We start from the raw sequence: 20,433 nt of genomic DNA on the forward strand, positions 1-20,433 counted from the left end.
GAGCAGCAGGTGCGAATGGGCCTATGATAAAAGGTTACTATATTTAGAATTTAAATAGATTAGTTGCCAATTGTTTTAACCACGTTTGTATTTGGTCACTTATCGAATAATTAACATCATGCAGAGCCGAATTTGTAATGAATTTTCTAATGTGTGCATAATTGGCAAGATATAAAGTGTCAGGCAACCTTTGTGTTATCTATATACAAGCTATTCCCATGACATGTTTACACACAATTATACAACGATCGGAGATAATTTGTATATGTCGGTAAACTGGTATTGGCAAGGGAAGTAGTTTAATATTGACTTGTTCAGACTGGTCACTTATGTTAGGAAAACAAACGAGCCAAACGGTCTACTCCCATGATAGACCTTAATTCCTTTGATTGTTTTGTCATTCATCTGTTAACACTGTCCAGGTACCCTTTAACACCCTGACAACGATATTTTAAATATTTCTCGCATCTGTTAGTATTATCTAAGCTTGAACAACATTAAACAAGCTTTGTAAGTAATCTTACTGGACAAGATGGAATGTTTATATGCTAGGTTACGATGTAATTGCTGGACAAGCAACGTTTGCTCTCGCCCCATAAAAATTTGTATTTCCGTTTCAAGATCAATGTTGACTTAACGGAACTCCTCGGACTTTTTGGAGGATTTCAAATATTTACATTTGGTATCGATACGAAGGTTTTTAAAAAACAATTTTACTGTCATAATGTTCTAGACGCCAGAAATGGGATTAATGCCTTGTTTTTTTGTAATATTTATCAAAAGTACTTGAATAGGAGGCATTTAGGTAGCGCCATGAACTTTTTTGGTATAGCATGACTCAGACAGTGTTTACCCCGCACTTGATAGTCATATAAGTGTCTATATAATACAAACATACATTTTCGACATGGATTAATTGATATATAATGCTCGATTCCCATTCACGCTCACTGCTTATATCGCCCACTTCTATACTTTTTACATTCCTTCGTTCTTGAAGTAGATTAAAATCTACCCGCAGTTTTAAAAGATAATCTCACGGGGTAAAAAAATCTCTGCGCTGACTAATAACCAGTACTAATAATATCATGAATATGCTATTACTTATATACTTAAACGTAGGCACTTGATCCTAACAAGGACGTACCTAGACAAGACTTTATTTGTAAAAAGAAACTACATTTGTATTTTTCAATCTAAATTGGTGGGTTTAAAGGTGTGATAAAATAACATAAGAAGTGGTGTATATATATAATAAAAGATAATTTAAGTTTATTTTATGGTCTTGATATAAAGTAATTTAATCCTTGAAGACGACACACCTTAACTACCCTAGTTTTGTACACTAAAGAATTTGCATTTTAATGATATATATTTATATTCAAATCGTTGTATTATTTGGAAAAGTATGAGGGTTTGACAATATATGTATAAAATCATCATCTATGCAGCCTACTTTAACAATTACTCTTGTCATTTTAAATTGCATATCATTTTATTGTCGAGTTATTTATGCACCTATGATGCATTGTATACAAGTAACTGTTTGAAATGAAATAGTACATGAAATTTCATCATGATATTACATAAACATGCGGATTTTTTTCTCGAATGAAACCTTTTTGTCATATGACTTCCGTGTTTGGTGAGTAACGACCGCCTGAGATCATCAAAGAAATCGGATACTTTTTATTGGTTTTCCAAACCATATTAACCGTACATCTTAGTATCTCAACTTGTCTATTGACAAGGGTTTTGATGGATCGGTCGCCTTTTGACTTATACCAAAGACGGAGATGTACACTACGAGCTCGTGTGTATTGACTTGTACATATGTGGTTGCATAATTTACAGTTAGCTCATTATTACTGTACATAATAACTGTTTTAATTTGTCTTTGATGTATGATGGCCCGGTATACATGACTGTCTGAGTTAACAAGCAGTTTTATGGTTGTATGCGGCATCACTGTCATTAACGTAAATGAAGTATGTGAAATAATCATACCAAGTCTGTGTTCATTGATTTATACCAGTTAATATCAACAAAGGCAAATCTGCAAGGTAGTTTGTATATAGACATACTTGTCAAATAGTTCCGTCGTTTGAATCGATTCAAATATATAACATTTATATATACCCTTGTAGAAAGTAATGCTAATTTTGGAAACATGCAAAAACCGTGCTAATGTTAAGAAAACTCAGCTTTGATTATCTCCCACACAAAATCCTCATTTATCATTGATTATGTCGAATTTGAACTGACATAGACAGATTAAGGGGTATTTCTTCATGCATTACGGCATGGTGGGAAAGTCCAGGCGTTTTAAAGACCACTGAAAGCCACACCGGTCTCTAGGGTAATTAGCGAGAGATCTAGCTTTCAAGTATGAATATTGTTTGTATATTTTAGAGATAACTTGATTTCCTGCAAGTGTTGATACAAAGTTCATCAGATGTTCTTGATTGTTTATTCAAGAAATGATCTTGAATGCCCCAGCCACTTTTAATGAAAGAGTTGTGTTGTTTTCCAGACCACATGAATTGTTTAATCATGCCAGGAACCAGTATCAATACAACAGGAAACTGCATCTTGTTTGGTGATTTATTGATTCATCTAAGACTACCCAGCCCATAGTTCAGCTGTTTGCTCTTTTTGTTTCTTTGTTTCTTATTTATAACTTGACCAGATTATAAATTCTATATTGCAATATTGCATCAAAAATAATATGTCAGTCTTTGCTGTTTTGTAAACAGCAATATTGTTTTATTTTATAGTGAATGATTTTTTTTTCATTACATGGGAAAATTGTGTTAAAAAAACAACAACATGATTATCTCTTCATGTTTGATTCCTATGGGGATAACAAGTATAAAATTCCCAGCTGTTATGTATATTAAATGTGTATTTTCCATTTGTCTGTCAATCACATTGAAAGCTGTGCTGTTTTTTTTGTTGTTGTTTTTTTTCTCCCTGTTTGTAACTATGTTTCATGAGTTAATATGTGTGGTATTTTCAATGTGTATAAAATGTTATAAAAAAATATTTATGAATTTATAAATTAATGAAAATTACATTTGAAACGTTATACATTTGTTTGATAATTGGAGAACACATTATATCATCACATAACAGTTTAAATCAACATGATATTTGAAACTCCTCTAAAATTGTCAAAGTTATTTGTATTACATATGTTCAGGTATTTAAAAAGCACATGAAGATGGACAGCTGGCTGATTTTTTTTTTCAAACACACTTGTCTTAAATTATGTTAAGCAATATATTATTTTACAAATTTAAAATATCAAGCCCTTTCATATGATAAAACTTATTATTTGAGGAACACAATGTTTGAGCCCCTTTCCTGGCATGGTGCAACAAGCAGCTGAGGTGTAGAAGTTGTTTGGTGATCCCAAAATAACATATTTGGTTTCTTAATGTAATATACATGTTCATATTTTCTGACAAGGTTTCAGCTTTTAATATTGTTTTTGCAAGTGTTATAGTATTAGTAATATGTGAATTTGAAATCAAGTGTACAGTATACTATATTGTTTTATTACATCTATTTTATCTTTATGAGTAAAAATCTCAATATTTACCTTTGTTGTTTACAAGTTTACTTCCATATACAATAAAGGGCGTTCCATTTTGAAAGTCAATATTTTTGTTCATATTTCTGTTCATCTTTTGTTTATTTTTTGATTGTCACCCTGGAGTCTTTAATCTTTGATGTCTTCCATTTATGACCACAATGTTTGTTTTAACTGGTTTGTGCACATTCAGGTTTAAACTTTGCAATGTTTGTATATTATTATTATCTTGTGTTCAGGGTCTGGCAGAAAAGTTTTTAATTTCTTGCTTTTCTTTGTCATAAAGTTCATATTAATTGACCCTTATGGGAATTTTAAATAAATTTTATATTACCAAAGATGTATACTGGTTGTACACATTCATTGATTTTGGTCTTTGAAGAGAGGCATTTTTTCAATACAAGTTGATTTTGATAAAGTGTTGAAAATAATGTGTTAGCATTTAAATCAGGTTCTCAGTGAATTGAGTTTGTCAGGTTTAATTTGTCAGAGGTTTAATTTGTCAGGTTTAACTTGTCAGTTTGAATTTGGTTTTTTTTCATAGTATAATATATTAAGAGATACTCTTAAAAGAACATGTCATATTGTACAGTATTCCAAAGGTTAAGAAAATTAGGACATATCTTAAATTAGTTAATAAGGAACATGTATAAATGCCACAATTTACTATCTTTATGCAAGTATATTGCTTATAAGATATCAAATGTTACATGCTTGAACTTTCTTTTTCATCATGCATCAACAAGCGCTTGTTTATATGTCAGCATTCAGAATTACTATAGTTTTCCCACGAATATGAAATTTCATAAACATAAGTCTCTGCAGCTCTCATAATAAAATATTAACTTCTGTGAAAGTTTGTCATCTCTAAAAACCAGTGGTTATATTTGCTCATAACTGAGTAATGGTGATGAATATTGAACAAAATCTGATACTTCAGGATATCATTTTTATGATAATAAAGTAATGTTCCTGTATTCTGATATTTTTGTTATTTTGAAAGTGATATCTCATTTTTTTGTCCTCCAATATTGAAGAGTAATCATTTGTTCTCCAATACTGGAGAGTATCCATAATCAATATAAACCAGTCCCAGATGATTAATTAAAGAAAAGGTCTCTGAAATTATGACATAATTTAATGTTTTTTAATGGTTTTATTTTTAATTTGTATAATTTAATAGTTATAACAATACATGATGCTATGTGTCCTATTTTTTTGTCTCTTGAGTATTGAAGATCTGAAGAATAAAATGAGAATATATTTTACCTCTAATTATATTAGTTGCAGAAGAAAATTGTGATTTCACAGAATCAGTGGCAACATCCCCAGTCACTGTTACAAAAATTTGGTCATAGAAATACTTTGTAAATGACTGACAATTGAATGTTCTATTTATAAATTTATGATAGAAGAATGTGAAAATGAAATGGGAATATATAATGTTAAAATATTCATTTTCAAAGAGGCATTTTTATAATGAAGTTTCCATTGATGTGACGCTCATTAATGAGCTGACGATGATCATTAATAAATAATTGGGCTCTTAATTACCCGAGCTGTTTTTCTTTTGATCTGACACAGTTATGAAAATGTAGTTCAAAATTAATTGTAGTTGACATCTGGGAAATGAATGAGTTATTATAAAATCTCTTTAAGTATTATGGTGTTATGGTTCTTTTTTATCTGTTGATAATTTTGGTGACTTGTCATACTTACTTGGTATGACACAGCTGTGTTAAAATGTCACACAAACAACAAAAAACACAATAGAATTTGTACACTCAATTTGCAGAGTCATTGCCAAGCTTTAATGTATAATTCTTAGGTTTAACTAAAGTAACATTGTTGTGATTTACTGCTCATGTCACACACTTAAATTTTAGGGATCAAATTTTGACATGCCGAATAAAGTAAACGCTGTGACAATGTTGTTTGAAATGAGAATTAAAGGTGCAACAAGTTAAGTGTTAGGTCTGAATCATCAGCTTTATACTACAATACAGTTATATTGCTAAATAATTTCCATGTTTTTTCCTACATGTCATATTAAGTGCATTTTCTTTTATAATTTCAGGGAGGTTTTGCAAGATGTTACGAAATGTTAGATCTCAACTCGAATGTTATTTATGCTGGCAAAATCATCTCCAAACACAGAATATCAAAACCTCATCAAAGACAAAAGGTAAACATATTTTCACAACACGGTGTTGTCATATTGTGTGACACATATGTTCACAACACAGTGATGTCATATTGTGTGTCACATATGTTCACAACACAGTGATGTCGTATTGTGTGATGCATATTTTCACAATGCAGTGATGTCATATTGTGTGACGCATATTTTCACAACACAGTGATGTTATATTGTGTAAAGCATATGTTCACAACACAGTGATGTCATATTGTGTGACGCATATGTTCACAACACAGTGATGTCATATTGTGTGCCGCATATATTCACAACACAGTGATGTCATATTGTGTACCACATATGTTCACAACACAGTGATGTCATATTGTGTGACGCATATGTTCACAACACAGTGATGTTATATTGTGTAAAGCATATGTTCACAACACAGTGATGTCATATTGTGTGACGCATATGTTCACAACACAGCGATGTCATATTGTGTGCTGCATATGTTCAAATCACAGTGATGTCATTTTGTGTGAAGTTACCCACTCCATTGACTGCAGAATTACTACATTGTATTTTCAATGCCATTGTTTGAGAGCATTTTTGAAAGCAATTTAAATAATGGCAGCCATTATCACCAAGGCCATCTTTAGCTTCATTATTGCTGTGAGACGCCAGTCCAGCTTGTTGAAGAAATATCAATTCAAGAACTAGTTGTTTTTTGACAGGCTCTGTTTTTTTACAATGGTTTGACAAAGAAATACAAGAAATTACAAATAAAAACAGACTATAATATTTTAGTCAAACTTATAATTCACACCAAATTAAATTTAAATCCCTTAAATAAACACATCTAAAATGGACAGTTCTTATTTCACATGTAAAGTACAATATAAAATTCAGCCACTATTCTACAGAGGGTAATTTTCTCAACAAAATGTCAAACTGACGTGCTGTAAACATGATTGTAACAAGACTAATTTACATGGTGACACAGTCTGAAAAATAGCATGAAGTATAAGTCAAAGAAAGGAAAGTCAGCCAAAGTGTTATATCTACCCAAAATATTAATGCCAAAAACTGTTTATAACAGTTTGACATTTCAATAATTCTTTAAGGAAATTAATTTTTTCCCTATTCAATATAGATTGTAATTCTGAATGACCTATTCACCGAAAAGATTATTCATATAGTGAAATAGATGTGTTTATGACAAAATCCAATATTTATTTGATAGAATAAAACAAAATAACACTGAAAAGATTAAGGTGGATTACATAGTATAAAATATTTACACATACTTTGGGCCAGAATTTCAACATTCCAGACAAAGAAAAATAGCTATTCCATAAAAATATGTCTGTATGGGAAGTGTATTTAGACATTTTACTTGACAAGCCAAAGTAACAAATTGTAGTGAAAGAATTAAAATTCAATACCACATTAAGAGAGTGCATTATCGTTTCAAATGAAATATTTCACCCCCAAAAAGACCGCTTGTAAAGATAAAGAATTAAAATGTATTAAATGATGAATAAGCTCTTTCAAACATAAAATCCTTTAAAAGTTTGTGCAAGTTCATTTACAGTGAGAAGAAAAAAAAATATGAATGACATATTTGAAGGGACGCCACAGGCTTTGCGTGGCTTGATAACCTATTTTATAAATCCTTGCCAATTTTGGTATGTCTGTGAGGGTGTTTCATAATGTTGGAATAGCTGCCAAGTTGGGCATTTCATTGTTGGAACAGCTTTTATGGTTTTATGAATCAGAACTTGGAAAATGTATGACCCAAAATGCAACAAGAATGCTGCTGAAATTTTTTCCTTTCATTGGTACAAATTAAGTGACATTTGCAATTGTGCGATTTATAACTTTACATGAATTTGTAAGAAAATTATGTGAAATAGCTATAAAAAACAGTTGCATTTATTACAATTAATGTAACCTTAATGGGGTTTAATATTGTTTTGAAAAAAAAAAACTTGAAGGAAAAAAAAGGAATTTAATCATTGAAATCAATAAACCACAAGTTAGATTATAACCTAAATTAATCATACAGCAGGTTTGAAGTCCATAGTTCTTAATATCGACTTTGTGAATCATTTAAACTGATATTAAACATTAAGAATGAATAGGTGTACCAGTAACCGTGTGAAGTGGAATGAGACTGATACTTAATTTTTATATGTTAATAAAATTCACTAAACAGCAGCAGGTTTTTCAAAATAAGTCTTAATGAATTTTGACTTCAAATGACACAGCGAGGCTAATTTGTTTAAACACTTTGATTGAAATCTCCCCATAAAGTGATACTCAACTTTACCAAATGGATGGCTATTAAAGCTTTGCAAGATCATTCATTAGATATACCAAAATAAGCAATTTCAGCCCTTCTTTACAAATCACTTATCCTCAATGTCACTGACCCATTTGAACACCAGCATCAAATTTAAATTAAATGGACAATATTTTTGAGACAAACTTTTACTATTAACGTCCCTATATGAATTTTATGGCCTGTGGGTGACTTTGTTCAATTAAACAAGTACTTAAAAAGTGATCCATTCATACTGAAATTTGATAAGGCAATCCATTTATGAATCATTGACCTATATTCACTAACAAAAGTAAACAAAGGCGAGTGAACACAAAAAAAAAACCCTATTGGAATATAAAGAAATACTCTTCTTGAAGGAAGATAGGAAAAAGTCACAGCATGGCATATACTTGAGGAGAAATCAAAGAATGAGGTGGAAGTTTTTGTCAGTGTTTGCTAGTGGGGACCTTTGACAAATGTTGATATTGTAAACATTGTTAAAAGAACTGTAAGGAAATATAATAAGTCATTTATCAGATCATTGTCACTGTATCAAGATAAAATTATATGTTTTAAACAATAAAGTTAACTGTTTCCTTGTTTATTCTGTGATTGTACCTTGTTATAGCAACGCTCTTCAAAATGGAGGAACTTCATTCTGATCCACAATTTCATCTCTTCTTTAACTATCTAAATACCCATAAGAGGAAAGTAAACCGACTGGGCTTTTATTGTAATGCTGATAAATTGTAGCAATATAAATTATAATCATTGAAATTGTGTGTATGACCAAGATGGCCTTTGACATTGACTGCCTTTTTCTGCCTCGGTACTTCAAATCAAGCAAGATTTTAGTTGATATGTAGCATTGTATTTTTTTTACACTGACCAAAATCCCCCAGACATATACAATACAAAAGATCTCTTTTAATCCTTTTTAAATTGGCAATCTCTAATTGATTTATAACCCTATTCAGAGCACCTTAACAAGGCAAAGTCATGGTGGACATTGAAATACAAATTTCCATTGAAACAGACCCCCTGGTTAGAAAATATCATGCAAATTGTCAGTTGTAAATGGTCATTATTGCTTGCCCATGAAACCTTACACCTTTAATTGGTATGAGACATCAAATTAGGCAGTAGCTTTCACTGCATTACAAATGTTGCTCCAAGGGATACCAGTCACTGCAGAACATAAAGGTGAAAAAGTCTTATTTGAATATTTGATTGAAAATAAGGGAGACCTGTTAAGTTGTCACTCAGATTTGATGATTTGCAAATCAAACAGAATTCAATTGAACCATTTAATGAAAATTTTCTGCTTCAGAAGTTGCATGGAATTTGGAATGAGCAATTTAATTAGTTCCAAGTATTAAAATGTAACCAAAGGTCAAGAAATGCACCCAATGGTCATGCATTGAGTAATCGTACAGCTTTCTTTGAAAGCACAGATAAAAAAAGTGTTGTGTCAGCAGTTTTTGGAATTTCTGGATAAGTGTGAATAGTTTGATAACCTTAGATAATTTACTGATATTTCATGATATAACCTGAATCTATATTTGATAACATCTTAGTTAATAGGTTTTTTCTTTGAAAGGATGTAATGTTAAATAGTTATAAGTTTCAGGCTTTTATCTTTCAAATTGGTTTCAGTAGCTGAAATTGGAAGAGATTGGAAAATAACTTGAAAGATTGAGAAAAAATACAAACTTGAATATGATCATTTTCACACAAGGAAAAAAAAGCAAAATAACACTTGCCAGAATTAAATAATTAATTCTCAATTAATTTCCCGAATTAAACAATTAATTGTTTTAAGACTGAGTATGATATATTAGTGATGTTAAATAGCACAATTTTAGGGTGTCTCAAGTGATTGGGGTGGGATTTAATTTATGTAAATTGACACTACCATTGTTGTTAAAAGCCTCTATTCTACCATGATACATGGCTATATCATGATCCTTCAGATGATTCATCAAGTCAACAAACAAATCATGGGTATATAATTTGACTTTTTACAAACCATTCAAAACCCATTCATGTCCTGATACATATCTATCTACTCGTTCCAACTGGCTGAATCGAACAACTCCCAAAATCAGTTTAGCTTTCATGCTTAATTGAATTATCAGGGACGCAATCTTTAACACCAAAAAACAACCTTTGTAATTTGCCTAATTGAAACAATTTAACCTCAATAAAACTGATCTAAATTGATGGTACCTTGCTGAAATAGTATAAGAATCATTTGAGATAGTTCAATCGGAAACAATTGCTCAAAGGTTTAAAGAGCATTAAATATTTCTGTTCTTGTGGCTCAATCCACACAAAGATCTACCAGCACAATAGTGCATGAGTCACAATCATATCCATCAGAAGTTATTTTTTTAAAAAATGAGCCGCGTCACAACAAAACCAACATAATGGGTTTGCGACCAGCATGGATTCAGATCAGCCTGCGCATCCGCGCAGTCTGATCAGGATCCATGCTGTTCACTTACAGACCCTATAACAAGTAAAGAAACTGATAGTGAACAGCATGGATCCTGATCAGACTGTGCAGATGCGCAGGCTGGTCTGGATCCATGCTGGTCGCAAACCCATTATGTTGTTTTTGTCGTGATGCGGCTCAAATATTAAGAAAAAAGTACATTTGCACAAGTAGAAAGTTGCAAATCTTCTAGAAAGCCTTACATTTATAAACTGTCTGAAGTGATGATGTGAGAATTATAGACTGCCGACTTTGGTATGGCCTCCCTGTGTGGAAGGATGGACTTCTAACTGCGCTGGTATGGCCTCCTGTGTTAAGGGAAGGACTTCCTAATTGTGCCAGTCTATATGCTTCTGTGTTACATTTAACTGGCCTCCCGTTGTCAGTTCTGGCTTTCTTATCAATGATGGCTATTCCACATGCATGATACGGTGTACTTTATCTTAATCAGCGGTAATTGACCCATCATTACTTGAAGCTACTGGAAAATTTACGAGATTTAGCAAGTGTTGTGTATCAATGCCGGCTCCCTCTTTTTTGTTCTTTGACTTTAATGAGGCATTTACTGAACTTTTGAGGGATGCCAATCCTGTTGCTAAATTAAGACATAAAAATTTCTTTATAGGTTTAATTTTGTTGTACATATTTAGATTAACTTAAATCAGGCTTTTTATAATTAAGTTTGTCCCGATCTTAAAGTGAATGGTAAACAGAGCACTATGTCTCAAGTTTTGTCCAAATATAATTATATATTAATTTACTAAATGTAATTAGGTGAACTTAATGAAGCATTTGAATTTATTTGCTGAAATATTCCTGATATTTTAGCAGGACTTATTATTATTAAGTTTGTGTACAAGTCAATTTAGATTGTGTACAAGTCAATTTAGTTTGTGTATCAGTCAATTTAACAGCAACATGGCAGCAAGTTAATTAAAGTAACAAATTAAACGGCTTGTATTTCATATTCTTCAAGTTGGCACACACAAATTAAGGCATTTGAATCTCAATTTTTTTTCTTGAAATTAATAAAGTCTTCCTTATCGTGAGTTCTAAAAAAAAAAAAAAAATTTTGTACAAGGAATTTGTGTTTGGTTCCTAATCCTAATTCAATATCCATGGATGAATTGATAGAATTTATGAGTTTGTTATGCTGTAAATTAAAGTTCTGTGACATGCTGATGTTATTTATGTTTATAAAAGGCATTCCAACATCTTTTTTTGCTCATTATTTTTTAATAAAATCTTATAATAATGGGAACTCTCAGCTTTATTGCATTGATAAAATATTTGTTGCAAATAAATTATGCAAATTCGACATTTTTTCGTCTGTTTTTGCTGGAACATGTTGTATAGATAATGTGCAAAGGTGCACAAACGATTGATTAATTGATTGGAAATAAAAAAAAATGTTCAAAATGCATTTTGCATTTGAAACCTGTAATCATTTTGCACATGATAGCTATAAACTAAACCCCGAAGGCCAGTAAGTATTTAATGATATATAATTTAAAGTTTAAGACACGCCTTCAACTTGTAGATGTAATTATTTGCAGTGTAATTCAAAACTTGTAAGTAATTTCAAGATAAGTAACCTCTACTTTGTTTATTTTTATCAAAATTTGAATACTTATTTAATACCTATATGCCAGGTGTAACATGGAAAATAAAACCTCATTCTTTATGATGAATTAGATATAAAATCCTTGATTTACACCTGTAAAGGGTAATTGTAGACAAACTTTTATATTCAAATGATAAGAAAAAAATGCTATACTTAAGACTTAAAGTGCTTTATCATTTGTGAATATTAGTCCAGCTTGACTGGGGTAACAAATGCCAGGTAACGGAAGAAAATTACATGATTACCAATCTTTAAATATTGTTGGATAATAAAATTGAAAATTTCCTGCAAAGGTCAAGATGCTTAAACTCCTCAAAATATATCAATTAAATAGAACAGCCACACAAAACACGCAAACACTGACAAAATTGCTCAAAATATTGGACTTTGTAATATACATAGTAAAAATGTTGAAAATAATGATGATTTGATGATGATATTTATGATGATGATGATGATTATGATGAATGTGATAATGCTGCTGCTGATGATAATGATGATGATAATGATGATGATTGTAATGATAATGAATTAACAAAAAGATATAACTTGTTAGTGATGATGTCAATAATATAGATGATTTTGTGGTATTAAAGAAAATATTTTTTCTATTTTTTTTCAGATTATGCGTGAAGTAGAACTTCAACGACCACTAAAACATAGAAATGTTGTAGAATTTCACAGTTTCTTTGAAGATGAAGAAAATGTGTACATAGTCCTAGAAAATTGCAATAGAAAAGTAAGTATTTATCAGTATTCAGAGAAGAATTAGGGTTTTTTACCATAAACGGCCAAACAAATAAAATATAATGTGTAAATACACAGTGAAAGTTCCTTCAGAAAATTTAGTACCAAAGCCTATATAAAGAATAATAATCAATTTTTTATGCCATCGTTTTTCATATTGTGCTGGGGGAAAAAACAGTCTGGGGTCTTGAATAATTTAACAACCCTATACATACATATGACTGTACTTAAGTTTACATGAAAAAAAGTACATGATAGATTTGTTTCAGACATAATCATATAGTTCATCTTGGAAACAGGACTGTGAGTGGGGTTTGTCATAAAGATTAAAAGAAAATAGCAAACAAAAGGATCGATATTGAAAATAAAAACATGCCCAATCTTTCGGTCTTGTTTTAATGTTGGGTGCGGAACTTTTTATTTTATCTTGAGCGAAAACTTTAAACATGTCAATACTGACAACAGGGGTTCACTTTTGAAGTTTCAAGAGAGTTGAGATCATGCCTATAGATATTATTCAGAATGTTTCGGCAATATCATTTGTAAATATTGACTGTATAAAATGTTTTCCTTTGAAATGCACCCTTGTCTAAAGCAATTTTTTGCATTTTTCGTTTCTTTAGGCCCATTGAAAGATTTAAACAAAATACTGGTAAATTTGTAGAAAAGATTAAAATATTTTAATAGACTTAAAATTTAAATATAAGTAATAATTAATATCATAAATGGAATTCCATGAAAGTACAGACTGTAACTATACTCTCACATTTTTCAATAATATTGAAATACATAATTGTCGAAGTGTTTCAATGTTTATAAAGTAAAGGAAAGAAGAAAGGATTGGGGGAAACTTGTGGTAAATTCAAACAGTTTATAAATTAGAATAGAATGTCCTTGGGGCAGTGTCACTCTGGTCACTATCAGTGACATTTTGAATTTGACCAATGTCCTTTGTTACGTGGGCGGCATGGCCAAGTCGTTTAATTGGGTCAGAATAGTATCTAACGATCTCTACCTGTGTGGGTTCAAAACCCTGTCAGTGGCAAGCTGTTGTTTCTTTTGCGCTCACTGCTCAGTACTGCTTCACTCCAGGAACGGATTCAAGAGTAATGTCTATAAGGTACACAAGTGGACTAAAATAAATTCTGTATATATAAACTGTTAAATTGTATTTGATTTTTTTTTTCTGCATACAAATTTTTATAACATCAAACCTGGTATCAAACTAAGTCAGTGATCATTAGGCATTTACTTGAACTTGCTTCCCAATTCATGCTTTTCCATTCTTAGAATTCTTTGAGATCTTATCATAGCCTTTGGTCAAATACTGAATAAAGACCAGAACAAAACCACCTGTTTATGTGAATTATGGATGACTGACATCTGGCATATTTCTGTGGAAAGATTGATGTTTATTTCAGGGGAATGATGTTTATTTCAGGGACAATAGGAATTTCAGTTCATTGATATTTCATGTTTAATCAGCATTCTCAATGAGGGTACATATTTTTCTCTTAATTTCCTGTCAATTGTATTTAAGCTTTTGAGTACCTTGTGATCTGAGTAATTGGTCAGAGTTATTTTCTGAATAAATATGGCAGATTATAAATTAGATAAAGTCATTTGGGGGAATCATCATGTCATATTCAAGTTGTTGACCACTGCAAGTAGTGAATGTTAAAGGTCCATGCCATAAGTTCTAAACTGTAGACTTTGAGGATGTAATCAGTTATAAGGCTTTTGAAATGACGCCTGCTATTAAAATGACGTCTGCTGTGTACTCTTAGAATGACGCCTGATGTCAGTGTACTCTAAGAATTACGTCTGCTGTCAGTGTACTCTAAGAATTACGTCTGCTGTCAGTGTACTCTTAGAATTACGTCTGCTGTCAGTGTACTCTTAGAATGATGTCTGCTGTCGAGTGTACTCTTTCTTTACTTTATTTGTTACTAAAAAAATGATTGTACTTTGTGTCATAAATTTTACTGTTCTTATTCAATCAAAACTATTTTATTGAAGGTCACATGGACATGAAGATTGACTCAATTTTTGTATGTAATTTATGAGATAGGACAGGAATAAAAGAAAATATCTCTAGTGTACAATTAAGTTCAATTTGAATACACAATTTTCTTCAAATTATCTTCTTCAATGTCTTGCTAACTTTTGAATTCTATATAATTACTATTGTTATTTACAAATCAGCGTAAATTATTTTGGGAAATGACTTCAAAATAAATATAAAGCTGACAAAATCTTCAAATTAATTTCAAATAAACATCAAAAACGTCTGGCCCTTTCACATGTCAAGGTGTAAATTTGACTTCCAGTACGGATATGCAAGGTGTAAACCAAGTTTTTATTATTGCCCCTGGCTTTGTGATATATTGAATTTTATGTCCAATTTTGAGATAGTTGTCTAATAGATAAAACACACTGCGAGAAATAAAATTTTTGATACTCTGTAAGTGTTAATTGTATTTTATTTGCTGTTAAAATCTTTACTTAATGTAAGTGCAAATTGAGGGAGAAAGGAAACAGTATTGTAACTGGACATAAAATTATAAATAAGTTACGACAATTTTGCGGTAATCTCTAGACAAAACGTGGTTCACAGAGTACCCTCAGTATATAATTTATTATTATTGAACGTACAGACACAACATAAACAAAGAAATCTTATCACTTATATAAAATAGGAGGGGGAAAAAACTGTAAAATATTTAGTTGTATGTAGAGGGTTATAATGAAATTGTATGATAAACATCTGTTGGTACACTAAAACATCATAAAAACGCTCAACCAACTGTTTCATGAATCACTTATAGCAAAAAATTATACCTCAACTAAAACTTTATTTCGTTAAAGTGCTGACAAATTAGTGCTGATAAAATGCTGACATAATATCTCTATTATTATAGTACACTGAATAATCTCATCTCATAAAGATTAATTGCCAACTAAAAAAATCTAGAATTAAATGTAACAAAATGTTATTTGAATTAAATACTGACAAAATAAGCAACTCTTAATTGAATTCTGACAAATAAGCAATCTTTAATTGAATTCTGACAAATAAACCATTATGATTAAATTCTGAAAAATAAGCCATTTTCAAAATCCTGACAACTTTTTATGTTGATTAATATTTAATCATAGCAGTAATATCTCATATAAATAAACACTGACAAATACCTACCAAATGCTGACAATTATCTGACAATAAATCAGAAATAGTACACAAAAAGGGGCTTTCCTCCAGAAATGCTTAAAAGTCACCATATGATCTTTACTGTGTTTACTTGAACCAAACCGAAACAAACATTGAAATTATTTAAAATGCAGACAAATTTTAGCTAGATCTATACTAAAGGAAGAAAAAATATCTAACTTCAAAGTTTGAACTTTGCCCCATTAAATCAAATTGTGATGTCTTGATTTATCAGGTTTTGACCATCTTGACCCAAGAATGAGTGGTTATAACTTTGATAGATGATACCATTGAACTTGACTTTATCATAGTAGGAAATTAAGAAAACCTGTAACAGTCTTCAGTTAGAGTAGACAATTTATTACATTTTAGTTCATAGTACTAGATTTTCAATGATTTGTATATAAATCAAAACCAACTGTTTCCAAGTGTTTAGTCAGAATTTTATTGATATAATGCCCATTAAAGTTGTCAAAATTTCAAGGTAATTTAGAGGTACATTGAGTCAATTAATAATTAAAACCTGCAGCACATAGGAAATTGAATATGTATGTTTTTGGTAAACTGACCATTAAGGGTTGTGGCCGGAGGGTGGGGGATGGGGATGGGGTGGTGAACATTACTGGGTATGTCTGAAAAACAGAAGTAGAGAGTAGAGTTAACAGGTCAGTACTGGAAATGTGTTCTTCAGGACTGACTGACCTCTTGTTTTGTACATAATAAAAACAGTTCATTACAGATTTCCTTGTAAAACCAATGAAATATTCAACATAAAACTATTGAAAAAACACTTCATTTAAATCTATTTACATTATGACCTTGCACTTTACAGGTATATTTTCCCCTTTCTCAAATGGTTCTATTAATATATGTTGTCCTTTCAAGTCAGCCCAGCAACAGCTTGCTTGGAAATAATGTGAACTCAATATGTCTCTTGTTTACCTAATTGATTTAGTAATTAAGTCATAACACACTGTTAAACATATTTCACTGTTGGGGTTACAAGATCTATATAAAAAACATCTATAACATGGCAGAGAAATTCCAGTCTAAACATAGAATTAATAGCATTGTTTTCGATTGGGTCCATTCTTCAGACTTAATGAAACATTCAGTAGTCCCTGGTGGCTGTATTTGCTTTGGTTACTGTTTGAAAAAATAAAATGGACTTTGTGAACCTTAGAAAACATGACTTAAACAGAATACAGTCACATCCTGTGGAAAAGAGCAGTCGAGACATATGTAAAAATGTCTTAATTGCAAGATTTTCATTTTTAGAATTGGTCGTTAACATAAGTTTGACTGTAAAGTATTTTTAAAGCAAACTCCATTCTTTTGTAACTTATAATGCTATAATTAAATTGAATAAATTTTGACACTGTTTTCTAATATCCCGTTCTTTTAACCTATTGAAACCCTTAAACTGCTGGAACAGGAAGTGATTAACCAAAATTACCACTGGTATAAAACCGGAGTTCAACCTCGGAGGCAGTACGCCCAAGCAGCACTACTGTTGATAGTTTAATTTTTCTGTTAAAATCCTTAATGTTCTAACAAAGCAGGGTACTTTTTAGCTCAAACTTTTGTCCTCCCTGGTGGCAATTACACTCAGCTTATTACAGTAACAGGTGCTATAAATTACTTATTATGATAAATGTCAAAGTTTTATCATCCTTTGAATGTGGAAGTCATAGAGGGCGCTTATATAATGTTTAAAATCCCAAGACATGCCAGCTGGTTATGTAATTTATTTATATCAAAAAATGCCAAGCTTATCTTATACTGATTTCATACTCTGTTAAGGATGTCATAGAAAAATCTCAACAAAAATGTTAGACATAAAATAATGAAATTTCAGTTCAGGAGAAATACATGTGTTTCGAGTTTTGTTTTGTTTATAAGTAAATCTTTTGAGTTCCACAACAGTTTTTACTCTTTCATATTGCCAAATATATTTTATTTGAAATTTGAGGTCCCCCATTGCCAAGTTTTTTTTTGCCACTGCTTTATTTTGAATGCAGCTGTCAATCAGATGGCTTTTTGCAAGAATAATAAGTACCGCAGGGCAGTGCTTAACATTTTTTGATATGTTTTTACCTCTGCTATTTCAAATAATGCCATAAACATGTAAATGCTTTTTACTGAAATGTGAAATAAATAATAAATAAATGTCACTTCCATTACCTAAAGGAGGTCTCTGTAAATGACATCCAAATTTGTAAACATGTAAATAATATCTACATCTATTGTAAACATTTCATATAAATTTATTTCTGTTCTTCCTTAATGGAAGCACTTTCCTATACAATTGTGTTATTTGGTCATGAAACTTAAATTCCTGTCGAAACAAACCCCTCAGCTCTAAACCATTTTGTAATTAAATATGAAAATAAAAATCCCTGTTTAATTTTTTTTAAGTTTAAATAGTATATTATAACATATTAAATTTGACACCAGGGTTAGTTGCAAACATGAGCAAAGGTTTTTTTTAAGTACCACCTTGCACTGCTGGGTTTTGGGATATGCACCCAACTTCCAGTCTTGGGTATTTAATGGCTGATTTTACTGATGAATTATGGGAGCAAGTGATGGTTAGCGACAAGCAAGCTGAATGGTTTTCTAAATAATTTTTTTTCTTTGATCTATTTTATTACTAACTCGTACACTATCTATTACATGTGGATGTTTAACTGTACATACCACTCCCTAAATGAAATATGACATTACGAACAAAATATATGATAGAAATATGTTATATCATGACCTTTGATGCTAGATAAATTTCATTTTCACCCTTTTAAACATGGTTTAGTAAGTAAACTAGTATTGTAAATAAATCGTAAATTATCATGCTAAACCTACTTTGATGACATCTTTTATTCAATAAATTACAAACTTGGGAATAACTACCGCAAAATATGAATTAATTTCATGAATCGGTTACCAGGATAAATAAATAATGGCGTCCCTGTGCGTGGGAAAGTAAAAAATTTCTTTCATAAAACATGCAGTTAGCTTATTAAATAGCCATGAAATTTTGCATTAACTATGACACTCTTCTATACTTGAAAAGTACTTTATGACTTGCTCTTCAAAATGGAGAACAAAAAAAGCCCAATTTCCTTATCTTTATCTACCAAATACCAGAAACTGCAAGGTGCACACCAGTACCAGGACTGAATGAGCACAAATTTCTCATAAAAATGCTATAAATTGAGGGAATTATGGGAAAACATGATTTAGCAGCAGACGTAAATAACAGGGCATGGAGCAGACGACAACTGTTCATCTTGATAAAGACAAACATAAAAGTTAATATATAAAAAAAAATCTTTATCTTGTGAAGTAAAAATTGTTCTGGATGATGAATAGAGTGAAGTTTTGTTGGTTTTTTTAAAGAAAGTCATACATATCCGACTTGATGTGACTTTTACATTTTTCATATTTAGGGTAGAGAGTGCAAAATACTACCTATTAATGATATTCAAACTGTTTTGATTGATAAATGAAAATAGGTAAAGAGGTATCCTCCCAAATTTTTGCAATTATTCTTTATTACAAAATATATATCGCATTGATCGAAATGGTTTATGATTTATTGCAACTTTTCGAAACCCATTTTATTACACTTAACTTACTGGGTCGTAAATTGTACACATACATTATATGATCACTTTAAATTAACTTCAGTTTTAAATGGGATTTTAAATGGTTGATAATATGAAAAAAATGTAAATGAAAGACGGATATAATGCTGATGTAATGTACGAAGGTTACATTTTAAAATGGATATGTACGGTACTCGTCGTGCAGACGGTACTTGTCATACGGTACTTGTCGGTGTATTTGAGCAGTGAAAATCACACCAAGTTTCAAGTAACCAGTTATAACCATGAAAAAAAAGATGTATAACCATTCTCTTAAAATCTATATAGAATCGTATATTTATATGGTCTGGCCTAATTTTGTGATACTTTTTACTTATATTCTACTTATATTGTACTTTCAGTCCCTTGTTTACATGCTCAAACACAGAAAGACGCTGACCGAGCCAGAGGTACGTTACTACATGGGCCAACTCGTAGATGGTGTCAAATATATTCAAGAACATGACATAATTCATCGTGACCTCAAGTTAGGCAATATGCTTCTTAATGATGACATGGACGTCAAGATTGCTGACTTTGGTCTCGCAACACGGGTAGAATATGACGGTGAAAAGAAAATGTAAGTATATCTTTAACAATTGCTTTGTTCCTATCCTTTTAGCCTAAAATTGTCCAATTGGTCTTA

The 20,433-nt window shown here is 31.1% G+C and overlaps 1 protein-coding gene across 2 annotated transcripts in view; it reads left to right on the forward strand.

The window, feature by feature from the left end:
* LOC132735301 (serine/threonine-protein kinase PLK1-like) overlaps window positions 1–20,433 on the forward strand; it is a 43,755-nt gene that overhangs the window by 15,150 nt on the left and 8,172 nt on the right. The window contains exons 1-4 of one of the 2 annotated variants that reach the window (XM_060722242.1): window positions 2,366–2,386; window positions 5,673–5,780; window positions 12,805–12,921; window positions 20,150–20,367. In XM_060722242.1, the coding sequence (XP_060578225.1) occupies window positions 5,697–5,780; window positions 12,805–12,921; window positions 20,150–20,367 (419 nt within the window). In that variant the 5' untranslated portion in view covers window positions 2,366–2,386; window positions 5,673–5,696. Of the gene's footprint in view, window positions 1–2,365; window positions 2,387–5,672; window positions 5,781–12,804; window positions 12,922–20,149; window positions 20,368–20,433 lie in introns of those variants that run through there. The other variant, XM_060722241.1, reaches the window with a different exon arrangement.

This window comes from Ruditapes philippinarum, unplaced genomic scaffold (assembly GCF_026571515.1).
Source record: "Ruditapes philippinarum isolate M1 unplaced genomic scaffold, ASM2657151v2 ctg3815_1_1_1_1, whole genome shotgun sequence".
Lineage (NCBI taxonomy): Eukaryota > Metazoa > Mollusca > Bivalvia > Venerida > Veneridae > Ruditapes > Ruditapes philippinarum.